Raw genomic sequence first — 17,267 nt, forward strand, 5'->3', positions numbered from 1 at the left:
GGCAGTTGATAAGAGTCACAGCGATTCAAGGTGGGCTGGAGATCTCAGCCTGGTCATCTGTACAGCAATTTAGTCAGATTTTAGAATTAAGCTGAGAACAAAATATATTTAGGATTTATGCTTAACAAAGCAGATTGCTTAGCTCCTAAGAACTATTAAGTTGACAAATTTCTTTCCCCTTTACCTATAAAGCTGCATGAGAAAGACTCCCTTGAGGAAGTAAAATGCAGAAGATCTTAGATTATTTTATCCCTGTGTACTTGGTGTATTTTGGAGCATTTGGAGAGCAGGGAAAGAAAGTTTGGGAAACAGTTATCACAAGCACTCTCATTTGTGATTCTCTAGTTCTAGTGAAGTGTCCTGTTTGCTGGGAGACGATGATATACTGTATAAACACACAAACCCGTCCCTTGCTATAAACCTTGCCCTTTTCTTCTGCACATTAAAAGAAATTTTAGAATCTGAACTTGTGAAGAAATTTACACCCATTACTGTCAGGATATATACATAAGGCCAAAGCCTTGATTAGAAGGTACTAGTGCATTCATCTTGTTGAAACTAAAAGACTTGGTGGCATCCAGCATGTCCCAGCCTGAATACCATCATGCAAGAAAAGTAATGTGCAGGCATGAAAACTATTGGAATGAGTAATAAGAATCCCAAAATTTAGACATTGTTACTTTAGAGGCAAGCATCTAAGTTTACTGAAAATAAAGGAATCAACTTTTGGCTAATAAAGAGCATTCCTGTATCAGGGATTGACAGTAACATTCTCTCTAGACATAGCAAGCTTTAGCTTTTTCTACTTCAAAATTAAAAATTTAAGTAAAATTGTGACTGCTGTTTAAATAGGTATAGAAAGAGGCTACAGTTTTTTCAATCAGAAAATATTTGTAATATAATTAAATGGCATCTGTGTACTTGATATGGTTTATTTAAATAGAACTATGTTCCAAAAAGAACTATGTTCCAACAAAATTTTTATACGCCAAAGGCATTTTTATTATTAACAGTACACTAGCAGTCGGAAGATGCATGTACTATGTCTTTACAAAATAATCTATTAAAATAGTATTTCTGGCCCCGATTGGTTTCTAAAAATGAAAATGTGAAAACTGGAACATATTTGACATAAAGAACCAACCAACCTTTGAAAATGATTATGTGCCTTAAATCTACCTGTGGAGTAAAAGCTAAGTTTCACAGCAGCATCATTGGTCAGATGTATAGTTTTTAACCAAAAACTCAAAAACGAAGAGAACAGTTGTTTGAAGCTCTTCTTGCACTATTGTTTTGTACATTATGTGGATTTTTTTCCCCTGCTAAATAAGCATTTTGATCATGAAATAACATGCTATAGTTCCATAATCATGAATATTAATCACTCACTGTATTCTTTGCATGTAAATACAAAAAATATCTTCATTCTAAGACCTGTATGAAGCAGAGGCTATCTTTTTAACAGTATGTTGTATTTTTCCCCATCTTTTTGCCGCTAATTATATATTCTCTACTTTAATTTTGCGCACAGATGTTAATATATTTATGTAATGTGATGTGTAAAAGTTATTCAGAAATTGAATAGTTTATCTTGGTGCAGAGCTGTATAAAAATGCAAAGGGTTTGTAAAATCTTTCAGATGATAATCATCAGAATGTATGCTATGCTTTCTAAATCATAATTTTCATTTATTGTATGAAATGTCTTTTTTAAAAAAAAATGCTGAAAGGCCACTGATTGTAAAGGAGACCCTTTGAGTCACTTAACCAGCCTTCACTTTATCAACATTTTATTAAATATTGGTAAGCGGGGTGAAATTTTGTGGGAAGTTACACTACACTCAGATTAAAATGGTTGCAACTTATCTCCTGCTTTATCTTTTCTGAATTTGTTGTGTTTACTATTCCAGTTGTCCAGTTTGCTTTAAAAATAAGCCATCTAGGATCTGCATCTAATCCTATGTATCACTTATCAAAAAGACATCAGAATGGCAGTGGAGAAAAAAATTCAGTTGAACGCTAATTGGATTCATCCTAATTTGCACTTCTTGTTAGGAAGAAACTTGTGTAGTGACTTAAATTCCGTTTTGATCACTTTTGGTAGATTAAATTTCCAACTGAAGAAAGATGTGGATGTACTTGATTCATGATTGTCAGCTAATGCAGAATACAGGTTGTCCTTGATTTATAACTGTAATCAAACCCAGAATTAGTCTTAAATTGTGGCAGTCATTAAGGCGGTCATGATTTGACCATGACCAATTTTATCATTTTTGTGGTGGTGGTTCAATGAACACCACAGTCATTAAGCAAATGCAGTGGCTATTAAGTAAGCATCATGGTCCTTAATGAATGCATTATACTCAATGGGTGTTTTTTTGCTGGAAATAAAACTTAATCTCAGAAATTGGTCATGTGACCATGGGATGCTGCAAGAAACTATAATAAAGTGCAATGGGTAACACAATTTCTCCTGGTGCACATTGTCTATGAATGTGACTCATGCAAGAGATACCCAGGAATATCTCATAGTAGGTAGGTATATTTTAACAATGAACATATTTTTCTCAGTATAAGATGCAACTGACCATAAGATGCAATTAGGTTTTGAGGAGGAAAACGGGCAATGACCAAGACAGAAGAGGCGGAGTTCAGGACTGTAAAAGGACCCCATTGCCATGGCCCATATTTTTCGCTCCATAAGACGCACAGACATTTCCACCCACTTGGGAATGGGGGGAATGCGTCTTGAGCGAAAATACAATAGTTTATAGTACATAGAATAAGAGTTGAAGGGACCTTGAAGGTCTTCTAATTCAACCCCCTTTACATTTTCATACATGGATGCTGCAAGTTTGTAAAACTACTGGCTGGCACTGCAAGATATGTTAGGACACATGGTTTTGGTTCTGAGGTGCTATTAAGAGAAGCAACGCCTATCAAGTTTGAAGAGCTATAATGAATATTCATTTGCTCAGCACAAAAAATCAATATTCTTTGATTAAATACATTCAGCTTTGGACAGTCTGCATCCTTCTAAACCCTCCTCGCATTACTAATACTACTAGGGTCTGGTGGGAAGACACTAAAATGCTTTTATAGTTCAAAAAGTTAGCATGCAGTGCTACTTCTGATAATTCATAACAATACATATGGCTGTTTTATTGATGCAGTTCTATATTAGAATGATTTTCATTTTTAAATTCTTAAGGCTAAAAACTTCCAAACTTTTAATTGAGAAGTTGGAGGAAGGAATTTGTATAGCAGTCACTCCTTTGTTGAAGTAAAAATAATCTATCTGCCATATTAATAAATACTACAGACAATCTACAACATTTTATTACATTTCACAAAGGACAAATTTCAAAATACATTTACATTTTGAAAAACAAAACTGAATTAACCATCCAAGACAGCTTTCAGAGTAATAGCTTGAACTGTATATGCAATAAAAATTGATTGTAATTAAGTATAATTATCAAGCATACTTAATGGGCACTATTTTAAAAGAAATAGAGACATCTTTGTATGACATATACCACATTAAAAAGGGTTTATTAGGGGTTTAGTATCTTTATTATGCAGCACATAAAGCAAATTTTAGTGACCATCAGATTTGGTTAACCTATTCTTTGTCTAGAAGCTTGGAGAGATCCATTTTTGTTTTTGCAAGAGCTGTTGTTTTGATTTGGTGGAATGGTTTTGAATATGCCATAGAAACAGGTTGCTGAATTTCTCTGCCAGGAAAGAAAGATGTTTGAGATGTAATGGTTGCAATAGGACACAAATAGGTTTTGTTTTGTTTTTTAATTAGAAGCCACCCTCCATCAGTTAGTTTTTTAGGATGGCTCCTGAGTTCATTTGTTTGTGTCTGTGTCTATGTGTCAAGATACAGGAAATCAAGTCCTAAATTGGTTTATAGCAGTAAATTCTATCTAGGTGGACATTCTTTTCATTGTTTTTCCAGTAAATAATAGACAATTTGCTGTAGACACTTTTGGCAATTTATTGATTGCTTAAGGACCAGGTCTAAAAGCAGTTACTTTGATTATGCTGGTATCCAATTCTAATGAAGGACCAGTTTATATTGGATTTCTCTTAGGTTTCTTACAGCAAGATGACATAAATGTAGTAATGAAACCGACAAAGTGATTATCTCTGCATTTTGACAATGAACTGCTCATGTTTCAATTAATTAGAGTAGCTTTATTCTGGTAGACTTAATGCCAATCCTCCCTATAACTCTGAGGAGAACCCCATATCTAGAGCTGCAAGAGGAGGATGCATGAAGTCTTTAATTACATTCAGTGTCATCTTTCTTCAAGAAACTTGGCTCTCAAGTGACTTGACAGATATACAGCTTACTCCATAAATTCTGTAGCTGGGGAAGGTACATACAGATCTAAAGGCAGTTTAAGTATATTGATAATTACCTCCCTGGATGTAATTCTTAGGCTTTGTCTTAAGATTAAAATGTAACTGGGTAAATAAACCAGTCTGTTCAAGCAACATTCAAACTTTTCTTTTCCCTAATTTACTCAAAATTATACATACATTTTTATAACTACATTTCTGTCTAGTTTCATTAATAGATTGACATTTTCTGACAAACTTTAAAAGTGTAAAAGAATGTGCTACCAGATTGGGTTTTGTGGGAGCTGGTTCCCTCTCCAGATCTTTCCAATATTTATGTTAATTTTCACCTGAGCCCACTTTCCTTTACTTTCCCTCCATGAGGAGTTGCCATCACCACCATATTCTCCCCCATTCTTCCCATCAAACTCCTGACCCCTCTCCTTCAGCTCCTGTTGTGACCCAGGTTCCTGGACCCGGACTCCTGGACTCGGATGATTCAGAAAGTGAGGGAGAAGACCTGGCAAGCCCTGCTTCTCTTGAGCCCTCTCCCTCCCTGGCACCCACTCAAAGGGAGGAGGAGGGGCCGGCAAGGCCTGATTCTCTGGAGCCTTCTTCTGATTTGGCAACGCCCCAAGAACAGTTTTGGAGTGATGCAAGACTGCACAGACGTGACTGGCGCGCGCAGCAGAAGCAGCGTTGGGATAAAGCCAAGTCATAATTGTCATGCAGTGACATCTGCAGACTATAAATAGGAGGCAGGACTTCCTGGTTTTTTGTCTTGGACAAAGCAATGAATTTGCGCGGGCAAACTGTATCAATGGAGGGAAGAATATATTTGTGAGTAATTCTGGCCTTATCTATAATTTCCTCGTTATCTCCAGAAACTTGGCAGGCCCGTGGGTAGACGTGGCCAGGACATCTATCTATGTAAATAAAAGGAGAAAAGGAGGCCTCTGACTGACTCTTTGCTGGGAGTATTGGGGGGAGGGAAACAGAACAGCTCCTTTGGACATTAGCCTCCAGGGAGTCCATGTCACTATAGGAAGGATGGAAATGAGACTACACTAGTCCATGAACTGGCAATGTTGACAGTGAGTCTCTTCCAAAAGCCTCCTTCACCATGGATGAACTAGTCTTATGTTGTCCCCTGCCCAAGATTTTTATCATGGCTGATCAGCCAAGGGAGCAGCCACAGGCAGCCAAATTTAGTCCTGCATCCAGATGGGACTGAGGGGAAGAAACAATATCCAATTAAATATCCTATTTGATGCTACCTAATGTTCTTCAATAAATTAGCCCATTGCACTTTGCTATCATTCTACAGAAAAAAATGTATAGATATACATATGTATACTTATACGTAAATGATCATCCAGTTTACTACAGAATTGTACTTGATGTCAGATGCAAGAAACCAGGAGCCAGGTTACAGTTCAGAAAGCACTGTTTATTCCATGCAACGTATACATAAGAATCTGATCTACTAATGGACATGAGAAATTGGTGCCAGGTAAGAGTCAATGGACTTCAAGGTCTTCAAGAGACTTAGGTCTCTTTTGGGGTTGTAAGGACTCAGGCTGATGATGTGTTTGACACCCCCCCTCGGGTTCAGTCTGGTCATCTACACTGAATAACCCAATATAATTTTTTAATCACAAAGAAAGAAGAAAATTGAAAGCATATGTCTAATCTAACAGCAGGAATTATCAAATAAGGAAATTACCTGTCACATTCAGATCCTTTAGTTCTAGAACACCCACTTTGGTGCTGAGTCTGCATTTCTATTTTTCTCAGACCTAAAAAGGATATACAACATATACATGTCAATGTTTAAAACCATGAACCTGTAATTTCTTCAGAGGTGTTCCACAGAAAGTTGCACCCTAGCATTATCATGATGAACCAATCTTATTTCATTCTTTGGCAAAGTGACTAGATTAGTAGACTAGCAAAATGCTGCACGCATAGTATATTTAGACTTCAACAAGACATTTGACAAAGTAGACCACAACCTACTTTATTAATAGATTAACAGAGTTGGAAGGGACTTTGTAAGTCATCCAATCTACCACCCCCCCCCCATCCAAACAGAAATTTTGAAGGCAAGTTGTTCCATTGGTTGATTGCTCTCACTGTCAGAAAATTTCTCTTTATTTCCGGATTGAATCTCTCCTTGTTCAGTTTCCATCCATTATTCCTTCTCTGGCCTTCAGGTGCTTTGGAAAATAGCTTGACCCCTCTCTGTGGCAGCCCCTCTAATATTACAAAACTCATGTCTCCCTTGGTCCTTCTCTTCATTAGACTAGCCATCACCCAGTTCCTGCAACCATTCATCATAAGTTTTAGCCTCCAGTCCCCAAATCAACTTGGTTGCTATTCTCTGTACTCTTTCTAGAGTCTCAACATCTTTTTTATAGCGTGGTGACCAAAACTGAATGCAGTATTCTAGATGTGGTCTTACTAAGGTTTTATAGAGTGGTATTAGTACCTCAGTTGATCTTAATTGTATCCCTTTTTAATGCAATTTAGGATTGCATTGGCTTTTTTGGCTGCTGCCGCACACTTTTGGCTCATATTTAATTGGTTGTCCATTAAGACTCCAAGATCCCTTTCACAGTTACTGCTATTATGCCTGGTGTCACTCAGTCTACATTTTGTTTTTTCTTGCCTAAGTGTAAGACTTTACTTTTCTCTATATAGAATTTCATTTTATTAGATAGGGCCCAGTGTTCAAGTCTATCAAGATCCATCTGGATCTTGAGCCTATCCTGTAGGATATTGGCTATTCCCCCTAGCTTAGTATCATCCGCAAATTTGTTAAGTTCCCCTTCTATTCCCTCATCTAAGTCATTTATGAAGATACTGAAGAGTACTGGGCCTAAGACGGAACCTTGTGGTACCCCACTGCTTAGACCGCATCACTTACCACCAGATGGGTTTGTAACTGGCTGACAAGCCATACCCAACGAGTAGTCCCTAATGTTACTACATCTACATGGAAGTAAGCAGTGGGGTACCACAAGGTTCCATCTTAGGCCTGGTATTCTTCAATATCTTCATAAATGACTTGGAACCTATCAACTTTGCAGATGACACCAAGCTGACAGGAATAGCCAACACCCCAGAAAACAAGCTCAGGATCCAAAAAGATCTTGACAAACTTGAACAATGGGCTCTATCCAACAAAATGGAATTTAATGTGAAGAAAAACAGGGTTTTACATCTGGGCAGGAAAAAACAAAGTTACAAGTACAGATTAGGCGAAACTTGGTTCCAAAACAGTAACTGTGAGGGACCTTGGAGTCCTAGTGAATGATCACTTAAACATGAGTCAGCAATGTGCAGCAGCAGCAGCAAAAAAAAAAAAGCTAATACAATCCTTGGCTATATAAACAGGCATAGAATCAAAATCACACAAAGTATTAGCACCACTTTATAAAGCCTTAGTAAGGTCACACCTGGAATACTGCATCCAGTTTTGGTCACCACATTACAAAAAAAAAATGTTGAGACTTTGGAAAAAGCACAAAGAAGAGTAACTAAGATAGTTAAAGACCTGGAGACTAAAACATATGAAGAACGGTTGCAGGATTTGAATTTTGCTAGTCTAGAGAAAAGAAGGACTAGGGGAGACATGATAGCAGTATTCCAGTATTTGAGAGGCTGCCACAAAGAGGATGCGGTCAATTTATTTTCCAAAGTACCAGAGGGCAGGACAAGAAACAATGGATGGAAACTAATCAAGGAGAAAAGCAACCTGGAATTAAGGAGAAACTTCGTAACAGTGAGGAAAATTAATCAGTGGAACAGCTTGCCTTCAGAAATTGTGGATGCTTCATCACTGGAGATTTTAAGGAGACACTGGACAATCACTTGTCTGAAATGGTATCAGGTCTCCTGCTTGAGCAAGGGTTGGATTAGAAGACCTGCAAGGTCCCTTCCAACTTGATTCTGATTATAGTTCCCTCTACCCCCAATGAATCTCCCAAGTGTCCAGTGTTATTGGATATATCTCCTGAAAATGCAGGCAGTTCTCAATTTACGAACAAAATTGGTACTGGAATTATTGTTGTAAATTGGTACTCTTAGTCAAGGAGCCCATATTGCAACAAAATGCAAGGCACTGCACTTGAGATAGTAATGCACCAACGTAACACAAGTCACTTCAGTAAAGTCAAAGTAGTCCCAAAACTGAGTGTCCATGTTTTTTAGTTCAGCGTATGCATACAGTCATATATGCCCTTTCTTTAACCTGAAAAACACTTATAAAGCTTTACAAAGCAAAAGTATATTTGTTTCAGAGGATTGTTACCTTTTGTTGCTCTGTTTCTTGTAGATCTTGGCTTTAGAGGTGTGTTCTCTGTGTCTCTAGTAGGAGTGATTACTTTATCACCTATTTAGGACAACATATCTTCAAACAACTTGGACAAAATTAATTCTATTCTAAAGCTATTCTAATCAGAGCATCTCATGCTAATTATAATGCAGAATATAGCTCCTAATTTTGGGAATACAAATACAAGGAAGTTTCTCCCTTCCACTAGCTTCTGAGACAAGGGTACCAGTCAAAGCTAAGTGAGTCATCTGAAGTTATTCAAAGTACTATACCTCTTCTAATATTAAGAAAATCAACATTTGCAATCTGCACAAGTTATTCTGTTAATTAAAGGAATAGCAATCATATTCCTAGTCAGCAACTTCAGAACAACTCCACTGAGTTCATCACTATGTGCTGACCCAGGGTGATTGGTGGAGGGGCACACAAATATATGAATGAATGAAAGAATCTGTTCGGCTTCCATCTAAGCAACTTATTTCCCAACATATGAGTCAATGACTCTGTAAGATTCTGCCTCTCCCTCCTGTTCAAGAAAGTATGGACTCTCAAAACTTTAGCATTTCAAAAGGAACCTTTTATTGAAAGGAAGTGAATGCAAGATAATGTAAAGCAGGGTCTGAGTTCCCCCCAGGCAATTCTGTTAGGATAAAGTGGTTAGAAACCTCTCCTCTCAGTTTGATGTTGAATGAGCCAATCCACAGGTGCGAAGATGTTGTAGATTCCTTCTTGAGGCTTCCAAACAGAGAGAAAACAGATGGCCCTCCCCCCTTGTACATCCCCCCAAGGTAAATCAAAGCACAGGACAGAATAGGTGACAGGGTAAAAGTTATAAACTAAGGAATTACAGGATACATAGGAAAACAGGATGAGAGCAATAAGCAAGTAAAAGAATCTGGGGTCCCCTCCCCACTTGAATCACGATAGGGATCTGACAGACTCATTTCTTGAGTATAAAGTCTTCCTCCACACACATACTTAAAAGGAGCATAAACAGTGCTGTGTTCAGCAATCCTGGAGGGCAGGGCTTCAGGACAACCACTAAAGAAGGGACAGAAGTGAAACATACCTGGACCAGGGCTTCCAGTCCCAATATTCAGACAACATATTAATGCCAACATAAAAGTCATCTATGAATTCACATAAGGGTATTATGTAAAAACTCAGCAATTCCTCCACTTCTGTAATACAACCATAACACACAATTCTCTCTCATTTCCCACCCTATCTAGAGATTATCCTCTAAAGAATTCAAGAAATATAGTGTAGGAAGAAAATAGCCAGTATCACCACTAAAAGGGAGGAAAAACCCTAAAATCAGAAAGAAAGGCTCAACTAAAAGTTTTAGGAAAATACAAACTACATATTACCAAAAGAAAAGGAAACTGCAGCTCCAAACACATTAGAATAGAAAATCATTAAGAATCCCCATAGAAGCAGATAGCCCAAAAAGAAGAACAGGATCAGAGTAATTAAAATTCCAATATAATGGGAAGGGAAGAAAAGGTAATGTAAATGCAGGAGGAAATGGATTACAATAACCAAAAAGGAAGCAAACGAAAAGATGCTAAAGACAGGATGAAAACTATCCGTATTAAGGAAACACACTTTTGATAAATAAAAAATATTAGCAAGCACTTCCTTGCCAGTACTCCAGGCAGAAGAGCAAAACAGGAATGAAACCACACAAAACCTGAACCATTAGTGCGAACTACACAAAGAACTTCAAAGGTAAAAAGAGTATAAAACACCTAGTCACACACAACTTGTTTGCTAGCCCAGGAAGGTGTGTCCTTGCTGCCGCTTGTACCTCCTTCCTGAAAAATAAAGAGACCTGACTTTCACGCAGCTGCTCCGTTTAAACGTCGGCAACGCTTCCCAGAGGGAAATTCAAACCCAGCCAAGGAAGATTTGGAAAAAAATATAATCTAAAAATAGTACAGTATGTTCTCTTTGTTACCTTCCTCATTCTGATCAATGGACGTACATGATTTATTGCAGTCCAAATTGTTTTCAGCTACTTCTGCAGTGTCCTTTTCTTTTGAAACATGTCCATCAACAGGGTTTCCTTTGTTTAAGTTGTTCTTCACTTTTTCAACCATTTTTAAAGACATTTTATCTTTTACTGTCTGTAATAGAGAAGTCAAGAACAGCTTATTTAGAAGTGTACATAATGGGCATTTGTTGATCCTATACATGTGTTGGTACTGGAATTGAATGTTGGGCAAAGTTCATTAACAAATAGAAATGCAAATAATCTCTCTCTATGAATAGTATATTACTGCAAATAACATGGGATAATTTTATTAATATTTGAAAACCACAGAAGTCCCTCAAAAATGATTCTTGGAATCTGTGAAATACAGTCAGAGGCTGCTGAGAAATAAATATGATTCCCCATTGAAGATTTTAGGTTTTTCATGTGATTCTCTGACTTATGGCCTTCTCAAACTGAGAATAGGAACTGTGGTGGGGAGGGAGGAGGGTTGCAAGCAAATTTGAATGGAATGGGTTGAAGCAGCTCTTGGCCAGTAGCAACCCCTTTGGCCCATAGAGATGGAGTCAGAATCCAGCAACTATGGCTTCTGTTTCTTTCTCAACTTTGCCCCCCCAAAAGGTTGGCAGGGATCTCGACACTATTAAATCCAAGGACCACTCCCCATTGCCTCCTTAGAAGATAAGGAAACCTAGTGGCCAAAGAAGGATAATTTTTAATTCTTAGATTTTGCAAACTTGGGTTTTTGAAGAATGGAGACATTAAATTTTAGAAGGCAAATATTGTTTCTTCTCACATACTCTGATACCCTTAAGACATTTCTCAGAAATTTTACAAGAAACCCACTAAATCTGTGTTTATGGATCATTAGCTATGGCTTACCACAAGAATATCCTCAAATAAATCCATGAGGTCATTTGTGAAATCCTTACTGAATTCTAAGGAACAGAGAGCTTTTGCATATATCCGGACATCTGGCACATTTGGATCCGTCAAAATTTCATTGCATATTTTCAGCGCTAAATTATCATGAACTGTCAAACCCTGAAAAAGCCATTACAATATGGTAATTGTCCAAGTATAAATTGTCCACAATTTCAACAAAAGCATTACTGCAAGGAGTAGGAGGCTTCAGCCCAGATTTTGAGGGCTTTCTAATCTCAGATCAAACAAAACAGCCTCCTCACATACGATTTACCCTACCTGGCAGTTCTGAACGTGTTGATTCAATCCACTGGGCCTTGTTAGATCCACCAGAAGTTCAGCAACATTAGCTACATCAACCTCTGACAATGGTGATGAAGCTGGAGCATTAAATAATATTTGCAACGTTGGAATAAAAGTTTCTTCAAAGCATTCCTGATTGGTTCTGCATTTTTAAAATGTAAAAGGTAAGGCCTTAACACAACACAACATCAAATGCACCCAACTACATCAATTTTCCAACTAACATAAGCGAAACCAATTCTGTGTCCAGATGAAATAATAAGGTGTCTTGTGAAAGTGGCATCAGATGCAAATGACAGCAAACAGCAAAAAGATAGTCTAATATTCTAAGAACAGTAATTAATATAAATTTTACTGTGGGTCCTTCTGCTTTTTTATAGCATATGGTACACAGATACCAAACAACCTTACAAACTAAACCACAGTAAGCTGCTCATGTAAAAAAAATATTTAGACGTATCTGGACAATAAGATTGATGTACACCCAGTAAAAAATTCAACAAAGATTGTTTTTAAGAAAACATATAGCAAATTACATGGTTAAACAGTTGTTATTATTCAAATTAAAAAAACCTTACAGTATTTTTTTCCCAATTAAGTTCACTTTGAGCTATTTAAAATACAGGTAGTCCTCACCTTACAACCACAATTGAACCCAAAACTTTTGCTGCTAAGCCAGACAGTTAAGTGAATTTTGCCCATTTTATGACCTTTCTTGCCACAGTTAAGTGAATCGCTGCAGTTAAGTTAGTAACACAGTTGTTAAGTGAATCTGGCTTTCCCATTGACTTTGCTTGTCAGAAGGTGGCAAAAGGTGATCACATGACCCCAGGACACTGCAACCATCATGAATCAGTTGTCAAGCATCTGAATTTTGGTCATGTGATCATGGGGATGCTGCAATGGTCATAAGTGTGAAAAATGGTCATGTTACTTTTTTTTAGTGCCATGGTAACTTCGAACAGTCACTAAATGAACAGTTGCAAGTGGTGGATTACCTGTATAGAAAAAGAAACTACATACAGACATATACAAATATTCAGATTATACCTATTTGAATATGCAAATAAAGGGAAAAAAACTCCCAAGGCATGTCGGAGACGTGTATCTTCTTCTGTCACTGGATTATACCACAACAAAACCAGTCGAGAAAGAAGCTTAGCACTGATTAGCCGGCCAGAAAATATAAGCTTCACCAGTCCCTCGGCAGCCTCAGTTCTTAGTTCTGAAAACTGGAGAAGAGATTTACACAAGGATATTCCAGTAATTATTCCACAGTAAATTGGAGCTGCAACACCTACCCTAAGTTTCATTCTGCAAGACTGCATTTACAGATAGTCCTCAATTTACAACCACAACTGAGCCCAAAATTTCCATTGCTAAGCAAGGCAATTGTTGAGTTCTGCTCTATTTTGCAACCTTTTTTGCCACAGTTATTAAGCAAATCACTGCAGTTATTAAGTGAATTATGTGGTCGTTAGGCAAATCTGACTTCCCCCATTAACTATGCTTGTTGGAAGCTGGATGGGAAGGTCACAAATGGCAATCACATGACTCCAGGACATTGCAATGGTCATAAATACATGCCAATTGCCAAGCGCTCGAATTCTGATCATGTGACCATGGGGATGTTGCAATTTAAGTATGAAAATCAGTCATGTCACTTTTTTCAGTGCAGTTATACCTCTGAATGGTCACTAGAAGTTGCTAATCTGAAGCAATTAAAAAAGCTACCATGACTATTTCAACATGTCTCTCATCAGATGAGTGATGTATAACTGACATTGTTGCCATTCTTAGTTTTTTCATGCATTTTTTATGTTGCTAGTACCAGTAAGGGAAATATTTTGCTCAAATTTTCTCTTTATATTCTTCCACACATGAAATTAAAATTTACATCCATATTTGTTACTTTCAATCTTACCTCACTATCTAGAAACCCAGAAAGAAGGTGAAGAAGGTTGTGAGTGGTAGCTGTTTCTTCTTCTGTTTCCTTAGTTTTCTCACTCTCTTTTTCTTCATTTCCAGTTTGAACTTTTCTGTCTTTGAATGGTTCTATTCCAAATATCATTACCTGGTCAAATAGTGCCTTTAAAGCACTCAATTTTACCTTCATTTCATCAATTTGCAATACCTGAATAGGATTAGAAAGACCAAACAGGACCTATGAATTCATATAATTTAAACTATAATTCATTGATTGAGCCATCAAAAAGCCATACTGACCCTCTTCTCAGACTTTTTAAAGCAGTTCCAAATTAGGTTATAAATCTGAAGTTGACGAATGGCCTTCTCAAAATCTGCATGTTCCTTCAAACATGCAATCAAGAAAGAAGCAAAATAGCCAATTTCTGATGAAATGTAAAAATTGAAGATAGAAACTGAAACAGGGGACTTCTGATACACAAGGAGCTTCCATGTGTTTCAATACTCCACCCACAGACCCTCAAACTAGCTCAGAACTGGGCAGTCAGCATTTGGTCATACTGCCAAGAAATGTTAGCAACAGTTTGGCTATTTGGAAATTGGAGTTTTATACTTCTTCTATTCCCATCCTTAGCTTTTTCAGTTGTTTCCCAATCAACCACTTCTGCTAATGCCTCTGCAGTCTCAAACTGGTTGAGGGAACAAGTCACAGCCCCAACCCTAGGAAACTACTCTACCCTATATTACACCCTCCAAAGAATGCCCTTCTACCATGGATATAGGACAGGTGTCTCCAAACTTGACAACTTTTAAGACTTGTGGACTTCAACTCCCAAAATTCAATTCTGGGAGTTGAAGTCCACAAGTCTTAAAGTTGCCAAATTTGGAGGCTCCTGATGTAGGACAATGGAAAGAAATGTTTCCAATGTTTCAAGTCCAACATTCAAAACATCAGGCTTTGAATAGATGATGATATTACAATTGAAAAGTATGAGTTTTCCTGCATAGTATTTATTTTAAACAGAATGTGAAAGTGAGAAGGTAGGAAATGAAGACCATAGCTGTTTGCAACAATATGAAATGGCAGCATTTTGGTAGTCCTGGTTTGCCTTCTTTTTAGTTAGAAGTTCCACTTCCCAATTATAATTCTCAGCAAGATCACTACATAGAACTTGTGGCCAATTGTAAATGGCAAAAGTTTTCTACAAACTGGCTATTCCTCTACAGCCCACCCATCCACTTGCCCCTTAGCATGATATAAAGCAACACTGGACCTTCTTTAAAATACCAGGATGCCAACGTAGTTGCGAGGTGGATCTCTCAATCCCGGGAGGGAAGAAGTGTGAGAAAGAGATTCCAACTTCCCTTTAATTACGATAAGTTATTTGGAGTGTTACTTGATAGGTTTTAAAGAGTCTGGTACATCAGACTCTCCTAGCAACAAAGTTGTTCTGTCCCCCCCACCTCAGTCCGGGAGGCACGAGAAATGACTCAATTAGCCGGCAATTGAGTCCTCGGCAGCTATCAGCTCTGGCAGCAACCCAGCAACCGTCTGCCAAGGTTTTTCTGTTATCTTTCTTGATGCCGGCGTATCAACCAGGAAATCAGGAATAAACAGCACTTCAGCTCAAGTTCTCTCTAGGCAGTTTGATTTGTTCATCACAAAGCAGTATAGCAGCCCCTCCTGCTTTTATACCCTGTGGGGTGTGGCTCCATGGCTCAGCACTTTCTAGGCCTGCCCCACCCCTGCTTCTGTTGTTCCCGCCTCTCTTGTCTACGAAACCTGGGATCTAACCAGGACTGATTGTCCTCAGCTGGGTCTGGAAGTTTCCTGGGCGGGGGGAGATACAGGAGACGGAGGCCTCGTCACCTCTTCCACCTGGCCTGCCTCTGGCTCCTGGAGCTGAGCCAGGGAAGCCAGCCCTGCAGAAAGGAGCCCTGACCGCCCTTCCCCCTCAGTCTCTGAGTCACTCTCTGGCAGGGGGCCAGGCCCGGGGTGGGGGGGCTGGAGCCACAACAAAAGTTCTTTCCAAAGTACTAATGTTTTGCTTAGTTCACCAGAATTGCAGGACCTGAACTTGAAAGCCAACCAAATCAATTTATGCCTACTGAAAGCAAAGTGGAATTTCTCTGGGCCTCCTTCACACATTTTACTAGTCTTTTGGACTCAAAAATACCTGTGGCAACAGGAACTCTTTTTCCTCAGGGTTCCCAAGTCTATCAGACATTTCATGAGAAATGAAACCTACTTACTTGCAACAGCAAAGTGAGGCGCTGACTTGCAAACTCCTTGCTCTGCAGGCCACAGCAGCCCAAGCACAGCACCGCCATGTTTCGCACAGCAGGATGGATATTAGTAATTCCTGGGATTATCTACAAGAATAAGCATATTGATCAGAAGAGAACCTTGTAGCTGCTTGCTGGCTAAGATATATTGGTAACTGAAGAGACCAGGATAATCACAGGGGATGTTTAAAAAGCCAGGATGGAGAGCTAACTTCTTTAACCTCCCCTTGAGGATGCTTTTGCAAACAAAAAAGCATGAACTGATTTTAACAAACACTCACCCTAGTGGTCAAGTAGATAGATGGCTTATTCAGATTTGTTTGAAAGAACTATATAAGAAAAGGACACGATCTAACTTCATAAATGGAAAAATAGTGAATCTCTAACTGATATAAAACCTGGAACTGCCCAGAAACTAAAATTGATTCCATGTGCAATCCAATGGAGGGCTGAAGTAGAAAAGCTGTGTGAGATGCCTGCATGGTAAAATTCTATTTTTAAATTTTATTTTTATTGCATTTTTACAATTAAACAAATCTTGCTCACATTTTAGGCATAACTGCGTCCATTTACATACCATAACATTCCAATTCAAATACACTGTCGTGTCCCACTCCTCTGCTGACGGCCGGGTCAGGGAAATCCGAATCAGGCTTGCCTCTGCAGCTCTGCCCAAAGTCCTAGCAAAGTCCTCAGAGCAGGCAGGAGACCAGAAAGTGACTTCAGCAAGATAAGTTCGACTTTGCCTGACTCAGAGACTGCCAGAAAGCAGATCCTTTATATAGGCCATGGGGTGTGGCTCCATGACTCAGCACTCATTAAGGCCTGCCCCTCCCTTCCTTCTGTTGCCTCCGCCTATCCAGTCTTCTGATGCGAGGGTCACTCCAATCAGCAGCTGTTGGAAATAAACTTTCCTCAGGCTCACATGCTGTGGAGGAGGGGGAGGGGTCTAGCTGCTCCGTTTGCCTGGGCATGGAGCCAGGGCTGGGGCCGGGGGGTGCTCCCTCCTCTGCAGCCTGCTTGGGCATGGAGCCAGGGCTGGGACCGGGAGGTGCCCCCTCCTCTTCAGCTTGTCTGGGCATGGAGCCAGGACTGGGGCCGGGAGGCATACATTCCTCCGTGTTCGGGAGCAGATAAGAAG

At 38.9% G+C, this 17,267-nt stretch overlaps 2 protein-coding genes across 9 annotated transcripts in view; one reads left to right on the forward strand and one right to left on the reverse strand.

Annotated features, from left to right (window-relative positions):
* The window catches only part of LCORL (ligand dependent nuclear receptor corepressor like), a 247,014-nt gene that overhangs the window by 213,081 nt on the left and 16,666 nt on the right, over window positions 1–17,267 (forward strand). The window contains exon 7 of one of the 2 annotated variants that reach the window (XM_058193336.1): window positions 4,802–5,253. The exons of the other annotated variant lie outside the window; for it this stretch is intronic. Within the exon in view, the coding sequence (XP_058049319.1) occupies window positions 4,802–4,850 (49 nt within the window). The 3' untranslated portion in view covers window positions 4,851–5,253. Of the gene's footprint in view, window positions 1–4,801; window positions 5,254–17,267 lie in introns of those variants that run through there. 2 annotated transcript variants of the gene reach the window in all.
* The window catches only part of NCAPG (non-SMC condensin I complex subunit G), a 43,987-nt gene continuing 28,441 nt past the window's right edge, over window positions 1,722–17,267 (reverse strand). For 2 of the 7 annotated variants that reach the window (XM_058193342.1, XM_058193339.1), the window contains exons 14-22: window positions 16,094–16,213; window positions 13,839–14,048; window positions 12,965–13,146; window positions 11,891–12,056; window positions 11,570–11,731; window positions 10,652–10,820; window positions 8,668–8,748; window positions 6,079–6,151; window positions 1,722–3,736 (exon numbers count right to left, since the gene is read on the reverse strand). In XM_058193342.1, the coding sequence (XP_058049325.1) occupies window positions 3,625–3,736; window positions 6,079–6,151; window positions 8,668–8,748; window positions 10,652–10,820; window positions 11,570–11,731; window positions 11,891–12,056; window positions 12,965–13,146; window positions 13,839–14,048; window positions 16,094–16,213 (1,275 nt within the window). In that variant the 3' untranslated portion in view covers window positions 1,722–3,624. Of the gene's footprint in view, window positions 3,737–5,758; window positions 5,982–6,078; window positions 6,152–8,667; window positions 8,749–10,442; window positions 10,821–11,569; window positions 11,732–11,890; window positions 12,057–12,964; window positions 13,147–13,838; window positions 14,049–16,093; window positions 16,214–17,267 lie in introns of those variants that run through there. The other 5 variants (XM_058193341.1, XM_058193340.1, XM_058193343.1 and 2 more) reach the window with 5 other exon arrangements.

Source organism: Ahaetulla prasina, chromosome 8 (genome assembly GCF_028640845.1).
Source record: "Ahaetulla prasina isolate Xishuangbanna chromosome 8, ASM2864084v1, whole genome shotgun sequence".
Taxonomy (NCBI): domain Eukaryota; kingdom Metazoa; phylum Chordata; class Lepidosauria; order Squamata; family Colubridae; genus Ahaetulla; species Ahaetulla prasina.